At 37.6% G+C, this 24,322-nt stretch overlaps 1 protein-coding gene across 1 annotated transcript in view; it reads right to left on the bottom strand.

Annotated features, from left to right (window-relative positions):
• Window positions 1-5,662: 5,662 nt before the first annotated feature.
• TOR1AIP1 (torsin 1A interacting protein 1) overlaps window positions 5,663-24,322 on the bottom strand; it is a 29,665-nt gene continuing 11,005 nt past the window's right edge. The window contains exons 6-11 of the mRNA XM_070396924.1: window positions 23,649-23,735; window positions 20,188-20,241; window positions 17,183-17,224; window positions 16,474-16,578; window positions 12,295-12,351; window positions 5,663-8,652 (exon numbers count right to left, since the gene is read on the bottom strand). Coding sequence (XP_070253025.1) covers window positions 7,862-8,652; window positions 12,295-12,351; window positions 16,474-16,578; window positions 17,183-17,224; window positions 20,188-20,241; window positions 23,649-23,735 — 1,136 coding nt within the window. The 3' untranslated portion in view covers window positions 5,663-7,861. The remainder of the gene's footprint in view (window positions 8,653-12,294; window positions 12,352-16,473; window positions 16,579-17,182; window positions 17,225-20,187; window positions 20,242-23,648; window positions 23,736-24,322) is intronic.

Below are 24,322 nucleotides of genomic sequence, written 5' to 3'. Positions count from 1 at the left end.
GCAAATGCCCCATCTGAGTTACACTGTGTCAGACTGAGAAGACTGAGCCTTTGTATGGCCTCCACCAGTCCTTGCATGTGCACCACTCTCCGCCCCCCCGCCCCTGCCCGCTGGGCATGTCCTTGGGCAAAGTGGCTCTCTGCAGCTGAGGCAACCCATGAAGTGACTGACAGTGCAGACTGTCCATGGACGGCACGCCCAGCAGCTGGTGCAAAAATGTCTTCCTTGTAAGGGATCTAGGTGGCCCACCTTCATTGTTCAACACAGGGTGGTCTGTGCAGCATTTGGAAAAGAATGTCAACAAATTACAGATGCTTGAATAGAAGTGAGGTCTTTAAGGACAAGAGCAGGATAGTCACGCTGAATAAGCCTAAGCCATGGGAACAGGAGAAAGAACTAGATATGGATGATGGAAAGTTTTCTCGTTCATTTTAATTCCCCAGGTTTTTGGAGAGGTTGGATTCTAGTTCCCTGGAAGCCCTTTGTTTAATGAACATTGTGATGGGTTGGGGTTTGAAATGGAGGTGTAACCTGGGAGAAAGCCCTCGTATTCGGCATAATAAGGGTCACGTAGGAGGGTGGAAATAGAAGCCAGCCACAGCCCATGCCATTCCCAAGGGGCGAGGAGAATCATTGTTAAGAATTTTTTAGTTAATGTGGTAACTAGTTACGGCTAACATTGTATCTTTGATGTCCTTGACACTTTCTAAGTGTTTTTCATGTATCATCTCACTCACTTGATCCTCACAACACTCTAAAATAGTAGTTACCATGATTTCTCCCATTTTAGAGACGAGGAAACTGAAAGAAGTAATTAGCCAATATCGTTCAGTGAGAAAAGTGTGGAGCTGGGATTGGGACGCAGGCAGGCAGAAGCCAGATTGGAGGGCCGGTGCTTTTAAGCGTCCTTTGCCCTCAGTCTCTGTGCAGTTGCCACTGCTTCTGATACAAATGGACTCTATCTTAGGAATTCAAAGAGGTGTCATTTTGCATCAAGACTGAGAGAGGGCAAAAACAGAGGCTGTGTGGTATGCAGGGAAAGGTGACACCCAGGTTGCGTGTTGGTATTTTGAAAAAGATGAACCGTGAGACAACACTGCAGGCCTTTAGTTATAAAAGCAGGATGCCAGTGTGGGCAAACATGAGTCAACAGGGAGGCTTGTGTGATGACTGTCTTACCCGACTTGAACTTCTTCAGACTCTTAGTACGTGCAATACCGGATTCCACAAAGCTGAGCAAGGAAGAAAGAAAGAGAAGGGTGTAAAGGACAGCCACAGATGAGAATCTGCAGGTTGGAAAAGGACTCACCTATAAAGCGTCCAAACAAACTGGGAGGGAAATACCGTCCACTGGGTCCTAGAGACTATATACAGTGATCAGAACAGATGTTTTAAAGCCGGTTGCCTGGGTTCACATCTCTGCTTCGCCACTTGCTACTTGGGTATTTAACTTTTTAAAATGGATTTTTAGGAAGGGAGAGAGAGAAACATGGATCAACTCTCTCCTGCACATGCCCTGACCTGGGATTGAACCTGCAACGTGGGTGTGTGCCTTGACCAAGAATCGAACCAGCCACCTTTTGGTGCATGGGACGCTGCTACAACCAACTGAGCGGCACCAGCCAGCACACTACTTGGATGTTCTACTTTCTGTGCTTCAGTCTCCTGTCTACTAAATTGGATAACGGTACCACTTCACAGGGTTATTGTGAGGATTAAGTTAACTAATGCATATAAAGCACTTGGAACAGCTTTAATAAGCACTTGATAAATAGCTAACAAAATATTAAAAAGGGTGAAGGCAACTTAATACACATTCAGACATAAAGATCTTTACATAGCTCTTTTCCATCTTTGTTGTACAAAATATGAGGAAGTCCATTTAAACTATGAGACTGAGGACAGATTTTTTAAAATGCTTGCCCATCAAGAAGTGCACATAATTACTGTGGGTGAGTGTTCCCTATAGGGTGGGAAGGCATGGGGCAGATTCTCTTCTTGAGTCAGCCTGAGAATGGTGCTCCAAGTGGGAAAACGCTGAAACATCAGGTTTGAATCAGGGCTACATGGCTGCCTATCACACCTCACTTGCCCAAGACACGGGCTGAAAACTAAAGAAAGCTCAGTGTTCTGTTGAAGATCTTACAACAAATAGTAGCCATTATCTATTAAAATAGTACCCAGAGTTTTGATAACTGTTTCCATTTTTTTCAGCACAGAAAGCAGAGAAGCCATGGGAAGAAATCCGAACACATTTGTAGCAGAGCTACAAACTTATCTAGACAGAGCCATGACCAGGACCCAGATTTAAAAGCTTTAACATTATTTCCATTACCTTTGATTTCAAGAAAATGAATTAACCAGTTTGACATCACATTATGTAGAGGTCTTTATATACTTGAAGATGTATTCAGTTGCCCCTTAACCATCTCTGCTTATTCTTGGGTCTGGCCTCTCAGCAGACTGCCATTCCCACTTCTGGACCCTGTTAAAGGGGTGACCTAGGCAAATAGGTTTAACCATGTATTAATCAGGGATATTCCAAACAGATCCACCCCTCGGTGTGTTTAAGTCACAAAGGGGAAGTGGCTAAGGCACAGTGAGTCGGAAGTAGAGAGGCAGAGGGAATGGCTGCTGAGACTCCACCCAGAACAGCCTTCCCGGTTCGTGTATATTCCTGCCGTGGGGTCTGAGACGTATATCCTTACAACGCCTACTCCACTCCTCCTCCTTTTCTCTTTTGCTGGTTAAACAGAGTTTTTGTTTATAATCAAACAATTCCTGGCTAAATACATGACTATTTCTACTTCACACTGCTAAAAGTCAACATCAAGACATGCAGAGAGAAGAATCCAGCCTACCACTGTGTGCTTAGTGTTTCTGGGAGAGAAGATACATGAGCTAAATAGATTCTTAGCAATACAGCACTTGGAAGATTCCTCTGTGAAGACACCACTTTCAATGATCAAACCTTGTCAATTCCACTCCTCATCTTTCTAATCCATCTTCCCCCACACCATCTCTAAACTATAATATCCTAAGGCAATATGGGAAGATGTAAGGAAACTTGCTAGCTCTTTTAAGGAAACTCTAATTCCAAATCTCACTGTGGAAAGATCTCAGGGCCCCCCAGCTGTGTCTCTTAGCATTCCCCTTCCCCTTGGGGACCTCTCACTTATGATCCTTGCTTCTCCAGAAAAGGGTTAATCTCCTTACACCACTGGAATAGGCCCCTTTGTCTTAAATTTCTCATAGCACCACTGAATCCAGGGTGAAATACAGGGTGTCCCCTCAAAAATGCATATACACTTAACAGCTAATATCTCTATTTTGAAAATGAAGTGTATTTTAATAAATTATTCAGCGTGTATATAGGGGGATGGACATCCTATATGTGTGTATATAGGGGGGACACCCTATCCTATATAATAAAAACCTAATATGGAAATCAACTGAATGACCAGTCGCTATGATGCACACTGACCAGCAGTGGGCAGACACTCAATACAGGAGCTGCCCCCAGCCCGCAGGCCCCCAGGCCAGCCAAGGCGGGTGCTAGCAGGGGCCCCCGATTGCCCCGCTGGTCACCCAACAGATCGGCCCTGATCGCCGGCCAGGCCTAGGGACCCTACCCATGCACAAATTTCATGCACCAGGCCTCTAGCCCAGGGGTGGGCAAACTTTTTGACTGGAGGGCCACAATGGGTTCTTAAACTGGACCGGAGGGCCGGAACAAAAGCATGGATGGAGTGCTTGTGTGAACTAATATAAATTCAAAGTAAACATCATTACATAAAAGGGTACGGTCTTTTTTTTTTTTGTTTTATTCATTTCAAACGGGCCGGATCCGGCCCGTGGGCCGTAGTTTGCCCACGGCTGCTCTAGTAGTTATATAAAACTTTAGAAAAAGGTTTGTGAATAACGAGGAAAAGCAAATGAAACACTGTGAAAGATACAACTTACCTATTCTAACTAACTAGTTAAGGTGTCCAATTTTTATTCAACAAATATTTGAGCACTCTATTGTGATTATCACTGTACACGTAATGATGACACACCTGCTCTCAAGAGGCATAAGGCAGGGGGAGTGTGCTAACCGCTGTGTCAGTGGATTCAGGATGAATGAGAGCACAGAGACAAGGCAGTCAGACCAGTATTTGGGGGAAGGGAATTAGGGAAGGTTTCAGTGAAGTTGTCTAAAAAAAACCCCAAGGCCTTAAGAAACAAATATGAATGAGCAGAGCATGAAACTGGGGAAAGGGAGAGGGCAGGAAATGAAGCATTCCAGAAGGTTCCAAGCATGTGCAAAAGGGAAGAGTACAATGTGTAGATTGTGAAGGGTTATTCCTTGTTTATGCTCAGGTGACAGGCTGTATTTTTCCTACCATCCAGAAGAGTCCACAAGAACGCCAGGATGCCTCTGAATCTAGGCCAGAGAGAGATACGTATCCAAATTCAGTTTCCTCTTTTTACAGTCAATGGCATCTTCCTCAGTTTGGTTTTCCAGACTCAGGACTGACGTCTTCATTCCAGGTGTCTAATGCCAGTAGAATCGTCCTAAGATTTTGCCTTGACCTTGATAGGGACACTATGGCAGAATAGTCCATTAACTTCACACATTCAGGGAGAAATAAATTCTTCCTTACATTGCCAACGTAAAGGCCACTTTCCAAAGACGTAGGATTGAAGGGAAACCGGGGTTTGTCTTTAGTTTAGGCAGAAACTATGCAAACCCTTCTGTTACACTTCTCCTCACAGAATGAAAATCAAGGGTGTTTTCTTGTTTGTTTTGATTTAAAGAACTATTTTCCTTCTCCGGATAGGAAGCCTACAAAATTTATTATGCTTTAACAGGAAAATACAGGGTCAGTCTTTCCCAAGAGGCCTTGTATTTCAACTCCATGGGCCAGAAAGACAGACTGAATGAAGCCAAGGGGAAGATCTGACTATAATCAATCTACTTTCTGACCAGCGGCACACAGGGTCCCTGACCTCCTCCGTTCTCCGGATTCTATGTCTATTCAGCCATGTGAGCACAGGCACTTAGGGGAAATGTGCACATCACTTCAATCATTTCCCCACTCCTGGATTTACCTTGATCCACTCAATGTCTGCTTTCTGCCAACAGTAAACCCCAGAGGTCAGGAGGTCAAAGGTTCTCCATGTCTACCTGGGGTTCCTTTGGAGGCCCGGCAACCACCCTTTCCTTCAAGATCCATTCTGTACCTTTGGATCATGCTAACTGCACACAGTGATAACCCCCGAGTTCCCAAGGCGGCATGACATGGGATGAGGAGGACCTACGGATCAAGCCTGCTAGAGAGAGGGCGAGGTGGATGCAAAAAGATGAAAATCAAGTTTACTTCGGGTCTTTGTTTTGAGAATTGGAGGTTTAGAAAACTTCCTTAAATAGAAGGAAGTCATAAAAGGGAAGCAAATTAAGTTTCTAGACATTTGTATGATACAGTACTGAACTATGGTTTTCCCTGGACCAATGTTGTCACCCAATGTCACAATGTGACTCATCTCTAGACACCCTAGTGCAGTGATGGTGAACCTTTTGAGCTCGGCATGTCAGCATTTTGAAAAACCCTAACTTAACTCTGGTGCCGTGTCACATATAGAAACTTTTTGATATTTGCAACCATAGTAAAACAAAGACTTATATTTTTGATATTTATTTTATATATTTAAATGCCATTTAACAAAGAAAAATCAACCAAAAAAATGAGTTCCGGAGAATGGAGGAGGTGTCATAGGTTCGCCATCACTGCCCTAGTGCCTATTTTCAAGCTAATGACATTAAATTTTCCCTTGCAAAAAGATTATAACATAAACAGAAAATAGAGTATTTTAGGTAGCAATGATCTAAAATATAACTGTTCTTGAGCATATATTCCCAATGGGCAAAACTCGGTATGTTGGGGAGCAAAAAATATTACTCTTCATCTATATAAAGCACAAAACTATATACGGTCCATAAACAGATGTCCAGAATCAGAATATTTGTGGTATTAAAATTTCATGGGGATAGACAATTTGAAAAAATATATCTAAAAAGGCTCTTTAGTGAGGAGAGAATGAAAAATTTGAGAAACACTGCTACCGATTTTCTGTCAAGTCAGGAATACCTAAATTAACTTCATTCTAGTGATAATTCAAAATCCCAAGATAAAACAGAAAATCATGGAGATTCTACTTCTAACCTATGTACTTGTGACTGGATCCAATTCTGTGGCCTTTGTTTCTCCCAGCAGAAGTCACTCAAATTGTTCAAGTATAAAGAAAACCCTAGGATTAGTAATATAAAAAAAGTTGATGAATCATTAAGTTTACAACACATACAAAGAGTACAAACCAAGAAAAGTAAATTTATTTAAATTACTAAAATAGCTTTTAAAGTCATTTACGGATCAGCTGCTATAATTATTTTTCCAGAAAGGTAAGCAAAATTAATTACTTTAAAATTATTTTGGTCAGTGAAACATTTAATAAAAACAATTTGTTTCTCCATATAATATATAGGTATAAAATAAGCCTTTTCAAAAACTCTTCTTGTGTTAGAATCCTCTATAAGTCAGACGGTCTGATTTCTGACAGGAACAAATTACAATATGAGGTATAAATTTATGAATGCTGGTAGTCTTAGGGGGAAGAAATTAGACCACACTTTACTACCAGTCATGGGATCTTCAAAAGGGTTGTTGATAATTAAAAAAACAACAAGATGGCTCTAGGATTTTAAGATTCTAAGAAAATCAAAGCAATTGATAGATGAGAAAGCTGTTACAGATGCAAAAGATATAACCGAAATATTATAGTACAGTAATGTACAGTAGTACATTATAACATTCTTCACACATGGTAAAGTTCACTTTCTTTTTGGCTTGAGGCACTCAAGTTTCTCATGTGCATAGTGAATCTTTATATTTGTTATAAGAGTCACTAAAAGAGACTGTAACAAGTAGACATGTAGAAAATTAAATCCTTCAATAGCCCAGAAAAGCTGGTTAACAAATGGTCTACCAAGTCCCTCCCTTCCCCAGAAACTACATTTCTTAATTCAAAACAAAGCTTAAGGATATATCCAAAATAAAGCTCTGGATTTACCTGCCCTTAAAAGTCAAATGAACAAGTATACTTAACCTCGTGATATCATGCTTCACAATCGTTGAGTGGACCAAAAATTTCTTAAAAGTAAAAAAAGGATATGTGAAAAACAAATCCCAACAAAATGCATTGAGAATGGAGTTTAGATAACTACGTTGGACTGAGTCTCTGTGGCTTACGTAACATTTTACCTTTAAGAGTTATTTTTTTCCCTCCTTTCCTTCCCCATTCCACAAATTCTCTCTGCTCCCTTGCCTCCAAAATCAAAGGAAAAAAAAACAACCCAAACACACACTCAGATGACCTTTCGCGTTACTTTTGTTCCTATAAGCAGAAGCTAGGGAACTCACACTTAAAAGAAAACAAAATGGGAAAACCCACAGTTGCATTTAGGGAGCTGCCTTACTAAAAACAAACGGAAAAGTCTACGTTAAAAATCGGGAGGCTTCGTAGGAAGGATTTTCTAGTCCATCCTACTGGTCATCCCATAGTAATAATGATTCAGCCAGCATCTAAATTGATCCTCTATGGGACTGCATGTAACTTACAGTTCTCTGACACCAGTAACACAAATCTTAATGGAAATAGGGAAATGTTTCTCTCAAACAACAGGTAACAGGTCGGAGAAATGATTTAGAACTTTACTTCCTTCAGAAAGAAAACAGTTCTTTGACAAAGATGCTTTCTGTCTCTGGTTACAAAGTCCAAAAAATTCTCAGCACTTGGGACATGATTTCTCTTCTGTCGCTGCTTATAAGCAGATGCCCCTTTTCAGGGCATTCTCGGGTTGCACAGGCAGGACGAGGTGGGAAATGCGGCTCCAGAGCCCACTCAGTTTGTCTGGGTCCATATGTTTGTAGGAAGTGGGTGTGTTAGAGTTGGTGAACTTGACTTTGAGAAAATCCCTCACTTTTTCTTCTATTTCCTTCAGGCCTAGACTGGTTCCAAGTGTTTCCTCCTCCAACAAGACGGTCAGGACTAAGGCTACATCTTTGAAGGCCGCATTTTCATGGTCACAATACTTGTAGAAGATCAAAGTGGAGCCGGCGGGCAGGGACTCGAAGCGGTGCACCACGGCTGCGTTCTGGCCATTTTGGAATCCATTGCTCAGTTCTTGGTCCACCTCTAGTTTCACAGCATCACTGTCCTCAGTAGCTCGGCCTGTCCCATCAATCCGGATGGCACGGACACTACGGTGGGATGAATAGGCATCAGCGATTTGTTCACTCAGACACTTGAGTGCTTCTTCGGCATCACGGGCAGCGGTCAGCAGCAGGATAGCAGGCTGAGGACGAGGCTGGGAGCTGTTGAGATGTTTTTCCAGGAATGTTAGGCTCCTTTTCCACAGCTTCTCATCTTGACCTTGGTACTTAATCATAAGTTGTTTCATCTGGTTCTGGAACTCTTGCACAGCAGTGCCTTCTACCTCAGGACCACGAGTGTACCACCAACTCCCAAGGACAAGAATAAGGAGCACAAGTATTGGGCACCACCACTTCATCAAAAATGCAAAAGATGCATTTTTGGGTTGTCCAGTCATGTCTGCTCAGGAAAAAAAAATGACAGATAAAAATATAAATTTCTTCGAGTCAAGGGCAAGTTGACTTGTAAAACCAATATTAATCTTTTAAAAAATGTTTTTAATGAATTTTTAGAGAGAGAGGATGGGAGAGATAGAAACATCTATGAGAGAGAGCTATCAACATTGATCAGCTGTCTCATGCATGCCCCCTACCGAGTATTAAGCCTGCAACCCAGGCATGTGTCCTGACCAGGAATCAAACCGCAACCTCCTGGTTCATAGGTCGATGCTCAACCACTGAGCCACACTGGCCAGGAAAACCAATACTAATCTTTATAAACAGACAAAAGAGGAAAGAATTTAAAGAAGGGAGCTTATAATTTACTTTCTTAATAATTTATTACACATTTTTAAGAAAATCTCACACCGATAGGTTTTAAGTTATGTGTATAAGCATACTTATATCTCTTTAATACCAAAATGATAAAAACTCAGAGGAAAAAGTAAAATTTAAATGTATGAAATGGCATAAACAGGTCAGAAATAATTCTATATAATAAAAGCCCAGTGCCCAAACGGTGGAATGACCAGAACAACCACTTGACCAGTCACTATGATGAGCACTGACAACCAGGGGTCAGACGCTCAATGCAGGATCTGCCCCCTGGTGGTCAGTGTGCTCCCACAGGGGGAGCAGATGCTCAGAGGGCAGGTCCACAGCTGCTCGGCTTACTGGGATGAGCGGCGCTCCCACAGTGGGTTGATCCCTGCAGGCCACGCCCCGACCAGTGCACGAATCCCATGCACCAGGCCTCTAGTATAATTTATAAAGCAAAACTATATTTTTAAAAATATATTTCATTGATTGATTTTTTACAGAGAGGAAGGGAGAGAGATAGAGAGTCAGAAACATCGATGAGAGAGAAACATCGATCAGCCGCCTTCTGCACACCTCCTACTGGGGATGCGCCCGCAATCCAGGTACATGCCCTTGACCGGAATCGAACCCAGGACCTCTCAGTCCCCAGGCCGACGCTCTATCCACTGAGCCAAACCGGTCTCGGCGCAAAACTATTATTACTACTGCTAATACTGGGGAAGTAAGCAATATTAAAAGATATTTTATAAAGCATTTTTAAATTTAGAAACCCAGAGTTCAGATGGCTAATCAAGACGGAATTTTTAAAGTTTTTGAAGTGTATAAAAAGATAAAGAAAAGGATGCACTCTAAGTGAACACCTTGCATATAATATAGCTAGCTGTCCCTTTAGTTGCACTGATGCAAGTTAACACTGGTAAAATTTAGTTTGCAACTCATCCCTAATTATTATTGGCTACCATGGCGTCAAGTTACTTACCTATTGCTTTTCAGTTTATAAAGCACTCTCTCATATGTCACACACTTAATTGTTTAATATAATGGCAATGAAAATACTTCTATACCTTCTAATTATTGACTGACTGTTTTAGGCTAATAATTCACTATGAACCTTTTAGAGCAGTGGTTCTCAACCTTCCTAATGCAGCGACCTTTTAATACAGTTCCTCATGTTGTGGTGACCCGCAACCATAAAATTATTTTCGTTGCTACTTCATAACTGTAATTTTGCTACTGTTATGAATCATAATGTAAATATCTGATATGCAGGATGCATTTAGGCGACCCCTGTGAAAGGGTCATTCGACCCCCAAGGGGTCTCGACCCACAGGTTGAGAACCGCTGTTTTAGAGCAATAGTTGTCATAGGTCTCATAATACTAAGACATTATTAACCTTTCCCATCATATTGACACTTTCATTGATGGTACAAAAAACAAATGATGCCTTAGAATGAATCACAAGGCAGTGGCACCAAACTGTACAATTATAGTTTCTGCATTCTTCATGGGCATACATTCAGTTTTACTTAAGAATGTCCTTCATAAAGCAGTTAAAATTATGTATCTTACTATAACTTGAGGTTAATAAGAAATCATTTGAGCACAAATTTTAATATTCTATGTGAAGAAATTGGAAGCATTCTTAAAGCACTTTGCCCTAACCAGTTTGGCTCAGTGGGTAGAGCGTCGGCCTGCGGACTGAAGGGTCCCAGGTTCGATTCTGGTCAAGGGCTTGTACCTGGGTTGTGGGCACATCCCCAGTGGGGGTGTGCAGGAGGCGGCTGATTGATATTTCTCTCTCATCAATGTTTCTAACTCTCTCTCCCTCTCCCTTCCTCTCTGTGAAAAATCAATAAAATGTATTTAAAAAAATAAAGCACTTCTTTTTATTAAAACTGAATTTATTGGGATAACATTGGTTAATAAAACTATACAGGTTCAGTTACATAAAGCACTCTGATGCATAGCCCAATACAATGGCTGTTTCAAGAAAAGAACTTGTGCAACTGAGGTGTGAGCCGACCTAGTGCTTTTTTTCATGAAATTTTTAATTGAAAGAACAAGTGACAAACTATGGTTAGTCGGATTTCCATATCTGATAGACATTTTCTTGAAAATGAACAAAGTGAGCCCAACCGACAGTATTTGTTGCCAATTATAAAATTTAAGGTTTCAAGTGAAAATTACGATTGTGGAAATATTGTATCTACCACTATCAGCTCAAAAGCTCCCAATTCTAAAAGACTTTTTTGTCGGTGGTGATATTAACAAATGTACTCTTTTGATATTGTATTACAAATGTCTCAACATTTGGAAAAATTTCATAACTTAGTGAATCAATATTTTCCAAATGACCAGCGCATGATAGTCTATTCAAAGTACAACAAAGACCAATAGGTTTTATAGAATACAAAAAGTTTGTTAATGTGGTCTCAGATTTCACATTTCAAACAGCAGTTAGAAACTACCATTTGTTGAGTTTTGGAGAGTATCAAAATTAAAATATCCACAATTATCAGAAACTATTAAAATTTTACGTATCTGTATAAAGCTGGATTTTCTGCAGATACTTCAACCAAATCAATACACTGCAACAGACTGAAGGCAGAAGTAAAAAGTAGGTAAGCTCTATTTTGTTAAGCCAGGCATTAAAGAGATTGGAAAAAATATAAAGCAAGTTATCACTCTTCTTATTATTCAAAAATAAAATGTCAGAAAAGAATTTCAACTTTATTTTCTAGTTAAATATGGATATGTATAACCCGTATTTTTTTTAAATAGAGTTTTGGGGGTACTTACTAATTTCACTAGTAGAAAGTGGTATTGAGACCAAAAAGTCTGCAAAGCAGTTATTTTCTTAGTACTCATTAGGAAACTAAATTTGCCCCCAACACTACAGAGAAGGTAAGTGATCCAATCTAATTCAAATACAGGCCTGTGGACTCTCAAACCCACGATAATCCTGTTATGTTATGCTATGTGAGATCTTTTTTTTTTTTTTTGACTCAGCAAGGTTCACTTGGTTAATAGTATTAGTAGCTTTAATTTATTAACTTTTACTTTTGGTTGGATGGACAATAAAGTGAAAGGGGAAACCAATTGTCGTTTCTTATCATTTACCCTTAAAGAATTTCACCACTAGTAAAATATACTTTTCCCTCTGAAGTGCTTAAAATATAATTCTTCAAATAGCATTAAGTTATTGTGCTGTCAAACACAATTAAAGACAATTATGGATCACCAGTTTTAGAGACTCACTTAATAAAAACTGAACAGACTTACGTTGGCTGAAGTTTGACGGAGACTGGTTTCCAAACTCTGATTTCTGAAAGCTGTCATCTAATGATAGGAGTAATAAAGACTATCAATTTATGTTTCATAACTTAAGTATTTCCAACAGAGAAAGAAAATAAAAATTCCACCAAGAGAAAAAAAAGGTGGAGCTCAGCCAGAAACAGAAGAAAAAAGCAGAAGTGCCCATTAGAATGACAGCTCCTTGAGACAGGGACCTATTTCCCTCACAATTATTGACGGCATGTCTAGTACAAAGCGTACTCTTAATACATTCGCTCCGTGAGAAAGCCTTCAAGTATCTGATCCAAATTATTTAACGGGAGCTGTGAAACTTCTGGGACAAAGTTAGGAGGTTCAAATAAGCACAACTATAATGAAAGGAAACATATACTATCTGAAGAACTGACATATATTGAAACATTTGTCTGGTGCTGATGCTGTAAAGAGGAAAATCAAGAACAAAATCCGGATTATGGACACTGGGCTATCTGGATAAGGTGTTTTAATGTAAAGCTCCATCTTAACACCATTTTCTACCTCAAATTGACTCAAAGATTTCCTCTGGTGCTTCTGACCACTTCAAATAGTACCAGTAATTTTTAGAGGGGCTGGGTGAAAAAGGTGAAGGAATTAAGAAGTACAAATTGGCAGTGACAAATAGCGATTTAAAGTACAAACAACATAGGAAATAGAGTCAATAATATTGTAATAACAACATATGGTGCCAGGTGGGTACTAGCCTTATGAGGGATCCTTCAGAAGTTATTTAAACAACTAACCACTATGCTGTACACCTGAAACTAGCATAATATCAAATATCAACTGTAATAGAAATTTTAAAGTTTTCAATAAAATAAAAAATTACGCTAAACAAACTTTTCACCATTTTGTTAATAGGCAGGTAAATCTGTTTTATGTTTGTGGTTAGACAATAGATTTCAAAGATAATTCTCTCACAACTTCATCAAATCTCTACTTCTATCATTACTTCAGAAAACAAATTAAAAACTACCCTAATTCTTTTCTCTTTCCCTCCATCTTTCTTGGCTTGGCCACAGATTTTAACTTCTAGGAGAGAGGTTACAGAAGGACAGGGGTTCAGAAGGTGGAGAAGCTAAGTTACTCATACACATGATCTACGTTTACCAATACTAACATTTATCGGCTGTCTGGAGTCACAACTGTGTGTGTGTGTGTGTGTGTGTGTGTGTGTAATCTTTCAGGTGTTTATCAACAGCTTTCATGTGAGAAACACCAAACTAAACTGGAGGAATAAAATTAGCACTGCCAAGGTCCAGAAATAACCTTATTTTTGGACATATGACAAAAACCCTCAAATGAAGCAAATGACATCAACCTTAACTTTAAAGACACATTGTTTTACAATTCCTACTTCAGCCCAGGACACTACATCTTTTAGAAGCTGATAAATTAGGTTACTAAATAAACAAATGCATAAAAATATTCAATAGATTATGTTAGCTTGAATACCTCACTCCTTAGCTGCAAAGATCAAATGATATAATAGTATATAAAAATGCTGTGAAGTGCTATACTACGATGATATTAAAGACAAGTAGCTAAATAATAGTTATATGTAACATGTAATATTTATATAACTCATAAAAAAAATTAAGAAAGCAAAACTAACACCAACAAAATCTAGAAAATAATCTTATTTACAACTAGTAGCCCTGCGCATGATTCCATGCGCCAGCAGATCGCTGCCGCCCTCCTGTAGTTCCCCCCCCCCCCATAGCTTGTTGCCCTGCCCTCTCCTGTAAGTCTCCACCTCCTGCTTGCTTGTTGCCCTGCCCTCCTGTAGCTCTCCGCCCGCTGCCCCGCCCCCTTGGACCTTTGGGGGGGGGCCCCCCACCTCATAGCTTGCTGCCCTGCCCCCTCCTGTAGCTCTCAGCAGCCTGCTTGTACCTTGATGGCCCACCATCCTGCTGATCCATGATCTGGTCGTGATGTGCTTGGTCGTTACGCCTAAGGGTTGTTAACGGCTAATTAGCATATTCCTCTCTTATTATATAGGAAGGATGGTACCAGAAAAAATAAAATAGAACTAAACTTAACTAAGGAAGTGAAAGACTTGTATACTGAAAACTATAAAACACTGATGAAAGGAATTTAAAGCAGACACAAGTAAATGGAAAGACATCCCATGTTCATAAATTGAAGAATTAAATTCTTAAAATGTCCATATTGCCTAAAGTAATCTACAGATTCAGTTCAAGCCCTATAAAAATTCCAATGGCATTTTTTACAGAAATAAAAAACAATTCTAAAATTCATATGGTATCACCAAAACTCCAAATAGCCAGAGCAAGCTTGAGTAAAAATAATAAAGCTGGAGGTGTCACATTTTCTGATTTCAAAATTCATGACAAAGCTAAAATAATCAAAACAGCATGGTCCTGGCATAAAAACAGATACACAGACCAATGGAAGAGAATAGAGTCTAGAAATAAACCCCCGCAGATATGGCCAACTGATCTTAGACAAGTGTGACAGAGCTCAGTCTTCTTAATATGTGATGTTTGGGAAATGGATATCCACATGCAAAAGAATGAAACTAGACCCTTATCATATAGTATACACAAAAATCAACTCAAAATGGATGAAAAACTTAAACCTAAGAACTAAAACCATGAAGCTCCCAGAAGAAACACAGAGAAAGAGCTTCTTGATACTGGCCCTGGCAATGACTTCTTGGATATAGAAACAAAACATGAGATTACATCAAACTAAAAAGCATAATGAACTAACTTGAGACAAAGTAGGAATACAAACAGGTAAAATACAAAAAATCAGCTAGCAATTTAGCAACTAAAAGATGTATTTCTACATTCCAATTAGATCCTCAATGTAATTATTTTACCTTCTACACTGCATTCGTAGTGTCTTATTGGAGGAAGTGGAAATTATACAAACTTTTTTTTTTTTGAGGAACATGTCTAGTTTATTACATAAAGTCTCCTAATCTTATTTTATTTATTTGTTTTAAAACCTTTACTGTCGAAAGTTTACATATGTCCCTCTATTTCCCCCACTGACCCCTTCTAGTCCACCCCTGCCCCCTGGCCTTCTTCATACACATTTTTGATAATAGTGTGCACTATACTTCACTTATCTGGAAGTAATCTGATATTAATTACCCAGAATATAGGATGTCCCCAAAAATGTATACACACTCTTCAAATAATTATAAAGGCAGTGTTTATTAAAATACATCTCATTTTCAAAATTGAGCTATCAGCTGTTTAATTCTGTAGACATTTTTGGGGACACTCTGTATATAGTTAAAAACTAAGAAATAACATGTAAAGTCTCTGAACTTTCATAGAATATATACTCAAACTCAGTTTTATTTCCAAGAGCATCTCTCAGATCTTCAAAATAAGTTTTAATTTTATAGTGGTTATAAACAAATCCTAATAAGCTGAATAATTAATAACCTTTCCTAACTCTAGTAGGACAGGACGAGCAAAATGTAAGAAGGAATAATCTTCTAATAGCAGGTACGCATAGTAATAAGAAATGACAGCCAACAATAAGGCAATAACCTAGAGAGCATCCTTTTAGTTGCTAGAAGGGATGCTACCTCATTCATGAATTGCTTAATAAAGCAAATTATATCTTGAAAAAAAAAAAGGTAACCCAGTTTTGATAGCTGAAGAACTCACTTATATGTGGGGTAAAAACTTCATTACTGGGAAAAATGAATTGTGAGCCATTACTGTTTTGCTAATGGGAAACAAAGCCACAGAGCTTATCTTGTCCAATTATAGTGAATCACTTCATGAGCGAGAGATACATGATGGGGATTTTTATGTTATCTACATAATAATATGGGGTGATGACCTTGTGACCTACTGTGACTAGGTGAGTAAAGAAGGGAGCGAGGTTAAGGGTCACATAAGGCATGGACTTTTATTTTATAAGGTCAAGGTTGAACATAAACACATGGCTACAGAAATTAAGATGGACACTGAATTCAAAACATGATTGCTTCACCACATCTATTTATGGTATGTCCTTATTAATGACATCACAAACACCTTAAATGCTTATCTGAAAAGTTAAATATTTTTGTATGTTAAATAATCAAGAAAAACAGCAAGTAAAATTATTTCAATGATAGGTAGAGATTTATTAACTTACTTGGCATCTTCGTCCTTATTCTTGTGGTTTGGTCAACCCTTTCCTGAAGGTTTTTTTGATATCCTGATATTTTGATATTTTGAAGGTTTTTTTGATATTTTGAGCCTGTAGCAAAGACATATATCAAAATATGATTTCATATACTTTGAAAATGTATACCATACTCCTGTGTTAGACAATGTCAAAGGACCACATCAGTGAGGATGAGCCACTTCCCAGCAAAACATGTAGCAAATAAATATACAGGATGGGCAAAACTGTATAATTAAAAAACTGTATAATAAACTGTTACTAATAAAACAGTGAATAATACAATAACTAACTAAGTAATAATATAAGAATAAACTCAGGAAATCACCACTGTAAACCTACTTTTGCCCATCCCTGTATAATCACCTAAGAAACAAAACTCTGTACGAGCGCTTTGCTCTGGTCTGTGGAAACGACTGAGTTCAATAACACTTCAACTTGATTTCAATGTTAATTAAGAAGAGAAAGTTAACTCTTGCAAATAAATTACTTTCAGTAAAATTGTCCCGGACACATTCCACATCATAGAGTAACTACCACATATAGTACCAATGTGTGGTGAATTAAAAGGCAAAGAGGAGAAAATGACTTAAAAAACCCTACAGAGGCAGCACTTTTTGTTGGCAGAGTAATGACAGGTTAGAATTGGTTGACTAATCAAGAATCACCAACCACTTACTTGGCACTGAATGTTGGTTATCAAGAGCTTTGAAGTCTTGACCTGAAACAGAAACAGAGATAAAGTCATAGAATCCTTGGAAATAAGAACAAGAAAAATATTGCATAAATATTTTGCTTGTTTATTATAAATACTATAAGTCAAAGAAACAAAAACAAAACCTTTCGTCAGTCCCGACATATACAGTAACTGTTTTCCCTTTTTTAAACTTCAAAATGTTCAGGAATTGGATAATTAGTAGTCAGCTTTAGGATCAATACCATCAAAATAATGATGAACTGTCTTGAATGTTTACCAGGGGTCAGTGTAATTTTACTTAATTCTCACATTTTGTGTGGTGAATACTATTATTATTCCTATTTTACAAATAAGAAAACTTAAATTGATAACTTGCCCAATTATATATCTCAAAGTAGTAGGGCTGAGATATAAACCCTGGCAGTCCACATAATGTTATGTATTATATAAGCAAATTTGTGGACAATGCAGAGTAGGAATGAAATAAAGGATGCTGCTGCATGTTTTGCACTGGTACTTAAGGGCACCTATAAACTGATACAATGGAACTTGAAAATGATATTACAATGCTAACAAGAAAAATCTCCAAATCTGCCCAGAAGAAATGAGTTACTTCCACCCATTGATACAAGTATCAATGTAAATTTATTTTCAACTTAATTTTTTTCTGAAAACAAGTTCAATATATGCTAGCTGTAAAAGAAATGCACCTTTCTAGAAAGGTATAACTTAAAAATTAATAAATATCTAGTAAGTGTTGCCCTGACCGGTTTGGCTTGGTGGATAGCACAAGAGCCTGCAAACTCAAGGGTCCCAGGTTCGATTCCAGTCAAGGGCATGTACCTTGGTTGCGGGCACATACCCAGTAAGGAGTGTACAGGAGGCAGCTGATCAATGTTTCTCTCTCATCGATGTTTCTAACTCTCTATTCCTCTCCCTTCCTCTCTGTAAAAAATCAAGAAAATATATTTTTAAAAAAATCTAGTAAGTGCCTACTATGTACAAAATATTACATGTAGGAATATCATATTGTATAAGACCGATGTTCTTCCAGATTTGTCTTTAGTCTATACTAACAAAATATAGTACTTTTTAAAAAAGCAGACACATGATTTTTTTAATATTTCTTTTCATTGACTCTAAAAAGTACTTTTAATAGAAACACCTCAGATTTAGGGCTGTATCTTATAACCAATGGTATGTTGTAGTTTAACTGGATGGCTTTTTTTTCTCAGTGATGCATAAAATCGATGGTATCTTAGATTCAAGAAAATGTATCTTGATCACCTATATTCATTTGTAGAAAGCATTAACTCATTATTCATAGCTAAATGGTATTCTAATGCATGAGTGTAGCATAATTATATAGAAAGATACATTTAAGAGCTTCCAAAATCAAAGATTTTGAGTAAAAAAGGGCAAATATATAAGATGATGCAGAGTATCTTTTGCACAAATGGTTTTTGTTTCAACAGCTTATTCATTTTGCTACCTCTTAGTTTTTAAGTCACAAACCTAGAACCTACTAAAAACTAAAAATACATATAAAGTGGCATTTCACGTCAATGCCTCTTTTGAAGATCAACAAAAGATAAACAAAGTTGAACTGAATATAAGTAGAATCACAGAGCTGAAGGAAGAAATAGATGTAAAAAATAACTCCAAAGTTTAGATGATGCTTGCGAGGGCATCATGCTTGCAGATGACAACTGCTTAATGAAACCTTATCAAATTGATGCTTTCATTAGCCATTCTCAAGAAGAAACACAAGAAAAATTTGCAAGGAGAAACTGACACCTTAGAATCCAGAGTGGAATCAACTCAATGGGTGTCAGCAGATTTGAAAGTTGTTATATGCAAAATTTGGGAGCAACATAAACCTTGAAGCTGATGAAAGTTAAACATTTTATAATATTTTAATAAACTTGAATATTGTTCAAATGATAATTTGTCTTCAAATGATATGGAAAGTAAAACTTAAAATTTTTTTTCATTTATTTAATGGAAACTTGCCTATTTTCATGTCTTGCTTATTAATGAATATGTTTTTACTGATTTCAGAGAAAGGAAGGAAGAGGGAGAGAGAGAAACATCAATGATGAGAGAGAACCATTGATCGGCTGCTTCCTGCACACCCTCTACTGGGGATGGAGCCCAAAACCTGGGCATGTACACTGATCAAAAATACTGGTGCACAGGATAATGCTCAACCAACTGAACCACACCAGCCAGGGCAGTATACAAGGAGATATATATATATATATATATTTTATCTATTAATAACTCAAATTCTGGGGCTTGATTTAAAACTGTGAAAAGAAAAAACAATATCATTTCCATTTAACCTAAGAAATACATATTCATTGTTGATAATCTGTAAAATAATGAAAAAAAGTGAAAGAAAAATGTCACTAATGATTCTACCACTCTAAACAAATCACTGTTAGCTTTTAGCACATTACTTTCCGACCTTTTCTTGAGTTATATTTTCTCAACACTTTACTATGAAAATTTTCAAAGTTGTAAGCAAGGCTGTAAAACTTTCATAACCCCACCACCTAACTACCATTAACTTTTTACTACAACTCATTTATCACTAATTTATTCATCATTCCAAACCTTTGCAACAGTTAAAATTATACTGCATATAAAATTTTATATCCTTATTAAAATATGTCTATATAAGTAGGCTCAAACTATTATATTAGTTAATTAAAACCTTTCAACAAATTTACATTGCAACCAAAAATATTCAACAAATCACTGAAAGCAGTTCTGCGTTTTTTAATTCTAATTTAAGGTTGAATACAGAGATGGCTCACTCAAGAAGCAAACTCAAGATGCACGATGAGGTTTTTAAAGCATTCACCATACCCCCTTTTCAACATTTTACATGAAACTTGCAACAGAGTATCTTTAAAAACGAGAGCAGCATTGACCACACCCACAGGTAGACTTTTAAGAGTGGAAAACATGGCTTTCCTTACTTTGTGATGACTGCCAAAATGATTCTAAATGTTGACCTGTTCTGCTGGTTTGATCTAAAAAATAAAGAAGAGATATAGTACAATATAGAGTATATTTAACTTTTTAAAAATATATATTTTTTATTGATTTTTTACAGAAAGGAAGAGAGGGATAGAGAGTTAGAAACATCGATCAGTGGCCTCCTGCACACCCACCACTGGGGATGTGCCTGCAACCAAGGTACATGCCCTTGACTGGAATCGAACCTGGGACCCTTCAGTCCGCAGGCCGACGCTCTATCCACTGCGGCAAACCAGTTAGGGCTATATTTAACTTTTTAAGTGCACATTTTACAAGAGAAAAAGGTGTACTCAAAAGAGCAAAAATACTCAGATAAACCCCAGGGAACACCTGAGTGCATAGTTTCACAAGTTTCTAAAGAGTCAAGTTGTATCTAAAACATTAACTAATTAATTATCAGTCTTTCCCCTAACTGCTTTTTCTTTTTTTACTTTATTTTTTGTTAATCCTTACCCGAGGATGTTTTTCCACCGATTTTTAGAGAGAGTGGAAGGGACGGGGAGAGACAGAGAGAGAGAGAAACATATGATGTGAGAGACACATCTATTGGTTGCCTCCTGCATTCAGATAGAGCCTGCAACCAAGGTACATGCTCTTGACTGGAATTATACCTGTGGTCCTTCAGACCAAGGGCCGATGCTCTATCCAATGAGCCAAACTGGCTAGGGCCCCCTAACCCCTTTAAAAAAAAGGACATAGAACATGGTGTAAGGTAAGGGGAAATTTTGAAAGTTTGTAATAATGGATCTTCTTGAAATCATTAATGTCAATTTTTTTCTTAAATTTCTTTTGCACATGGTCAATATATTATTCTAATATGTTCTTAAAAACATTGTCATATTTAAGTGGAATTTAGAGGTAAATCTATTTAAAAGCAATCTGATTGCTATTTTGGCAACAGAAGCATTTGACACACTCAGGTATGGTGGCTAAATATCTATCTATATATATAAAAGCCTGAGCACCTGGCCAACTGATAGCTATGACACGAACCGACCACCAGGGGGCAGATGCCAAGCTGTGGTGCATCACCCGAGAACCACCCTCTCACAATCTGGGACCCCTCAGGTGATATTGGAGAGCTGGTTTTGACCAAGCCCTGCAGGCCAGGCCAAAGTACCCCACTGGTGCATGCATCCGTGCACTGGGCCTCTAGTGTGTGTGTGTGTGTGTATTTTTTTTTTTTAATCCTTACCCGAGGATATTTTTCCATTGATTTTTAAAAATTGATTTCAGAGAGGAAGGGAGAGGGAGAGAGATAGAAACATCTTTTTTTAAAAAAATATATATTTTGTTTGATTTTAAAGAGGACTGGAGAGGGAGAGGGAGATAAAAACATCAATGATGAGAGAGAATCATTGTTTGGCTGCCTCTTGCATGCCACCCACTGGGGATGGAGCCCATCACCCGGGCATGTGCCCTTGACCTGAATTGAACCTGGGACCTTTCAGTCTCCTGCTCTAGCCACCGAGCCAAACCAGCTAGAGTATGGCTAAATATTTTTAGTAGTGTATCCCTATTATTAAAAAAATTTTGAGCATCAATCTCCAAAACCTATTTCTTCCTAACATTATATACCAGTACATGCATTACTAAAATAATATATTAACAAATGTGTATATTATAAAAGAAAAGACACTTTAAATGGATGAAATAGAAAAATATAAGCATGAAATGCTAATATTTTCTTCCTGCATTCCAATGGATCTTCTTGTACCTGTTAGCTGAAAACTAGCCCGAGATAATCTAGGAAGATCAGTATTCTTCTTAATATGTCTCATATGTCTTTGTTTTTTAGCTACTTTTACTTCTGCATGTGGGTATGTGTGCTTCAATAAGAATATATTAGAATTCTCAAGGGACCACAAAGCCTGGGGTTTATGTAGTAGTTTCAAAGATATATATATCTTGGTAGCAATAGCATTAAACTATTGGCTATATGAATGCTTAATTAGTCTCATATTTTTATATTTTTATGTATATATATGAAAACTAGTGACAGCACTTAATTTAAGTATTTACTATGTGCCAGGTACTTTCTAAGTGCTTTGCACATATGAGTTAATTTAACTTCACAACAACCAAGAAGTTAAGCAATTGCCTAAGGGCACAAATCTAGTAGTGGAGGAGTGAAACCCAGGGATTCTGGCTCCAGAGCCCATGTTCTTAACCACTATCCTAGAGTGTTGCATAGCTCCTTTGGGATTTCTGTGTCAAGAAAGAACGGGTCGCCGAAACCGGTTTGGCTCAGTGGATAGAGCATTGGCCTGCAGATTGAAAGGTCCCAGGTTCGATTCCGGTCAAGGGCATGTACTTGGGTTGCGGGCACATCCCCAGTAGGAGATGTGCAGGAGGCAGCTGATCGATGTTTCTCTCTCATCGATGTTTCTGACTCTGTCTCTCTCCCTTCCTCTCTGTTAAAAAATCAATAAAATATATTAAAAAAAAAAAAAAAAAGAACGGGTTAAAATGAGGAAGGATGGGAAATATGTAGAATACCAAATGTCCACAGACCAGCTTACGAGCTTATTTTTAAAGTAAAACGATTAAGTAAAACTTAGAAATTACAGAAATTCTCAAAGGTGGTGAGGGGAAAGTGGAGACAATCTTCCATGGGACTAAAATATATAAAATTACTCTTAATTTACAGAGTTTACATATTTGATCAGTGCCCTGTTAAGCCACAAATTCACTTTTTCTCTTCAGTAGATTCTTTCCTTGAAAAACTTAAACACAAGTTTATGTGAATATTCAGAAATAAGCTAAAGTTAATAAGATAAAAATCTTCCACTTTAACTTATTGCTAACTTAGTGTGAATTTGAACAACCCAGAGATAAAAGTAGTTATCTAAGTACATTAAAACTTCTGAAAAGTTAAAACTCCTGGTAGTGTAGTGAATATAATGCCAATGTGAGCCGAAACTGGTTTGGCTCAGTGGATAGAGCGTCGGCCTGCGGACTGAAGGGTCCCAGGTTCGATTCCGGTCAAGGGCATGTACCTGGGTTGCGGGCACATCCCCAGTAGGAGATGTGCAGGAGGCAGCTGATCGATGTTTCTCTCTCATCGATGTTTCTAACTCTCTATCTCTCTCCCTTTCTCTCTGTAAAAAATCAATAAAATATATTTAAAAAAAAAAAAAAAAAAAAAAATGCCAATGTGATCAGTTTCCCTATCACATTTTTAAAAAAACTACAAATAATTCTTCTTATGAGCATAAAAATATTGTAGTCCATAAATACCAAATCAGGCTAAAAAGTGATTTAATTGTATACAACTTTAAAAGTTGTTAAAGATAACTTATAGTATTTTTTAAAAAAGCAAATTCACAGAATACCTTTATATTTTAACTAAAAATAGAGCTCCTAAGTTAGGTGTCATATGTGTATAAAGCAATATTACCTCCAGAGTCAAGAGACTCCCCGGATCTGACCTTAACAGAAGTAACAGCACTATCAGAGATGTCCTGATCATCTTCTTCAGTGTCCCCTAAAAAGAAAGAAAGGATATACTAGTATAGTCTCTACTCTAATGCTCTAAATATCTGGATTAAAAAACAAAAACAAGCATTCAACATTAAAGTAAAATCTTTTTGGTGATCAGATACAAAATTGTTCTTTATTATGTTTACTTATTCTGAGTCACAATGTTTTAAATAAGCTAAAATTGAGCTCATTTATTTTATGTTCTCTGAGGCATATAATTATATTCCAACAAATATTGAGAGTAATGTTTACTAAGATTATATTCCGAAGCGTGGAAACAAAAAGGAAAAAAAAGGAAGCATTAAATAGTGGAAAAATTTTACCTTATTAACTTCAACTTATTAGTGTGTAAATTCAGACAAGATTAGTATATGCACGCATGCATGTCTATATATACATGCATATACATGTATATATATACATGTCCACACACAAACATTTCAATCTGGAGGTGACTAATTTCAGAGTATGGTGGGCTTTAAAATGAACTAAATGGTACTGCACTATTCAAACATAGACTGGTTATGAGAATTTGAAAAACTGTTTTAATAACATAATCAAATGCCAGCATGTCAGAAACTGAAAATACTA

Source organism: Myotis yumanensis, unplaced genomic scaffold, assembly GCF_028538775.1.
Source record: "Myotis yumanensis isolate MYYU_CA2020_CCGP unplaced genomic scaffold, mMyoYum1.0.hap1 SCAF_17, whole genome shotgun sequence".
Taxonomy (NCBI): Eukaryota; Metazoa; Chordata; class Mammalia; order Chiroptera; family Vespertilionidae; genus Myotis; species Myotis yumanensis.
Note: the sequence above shows the minus strand (reverse complement) of the source record. Positions and strands in the feature narration are given on the sequence as shown.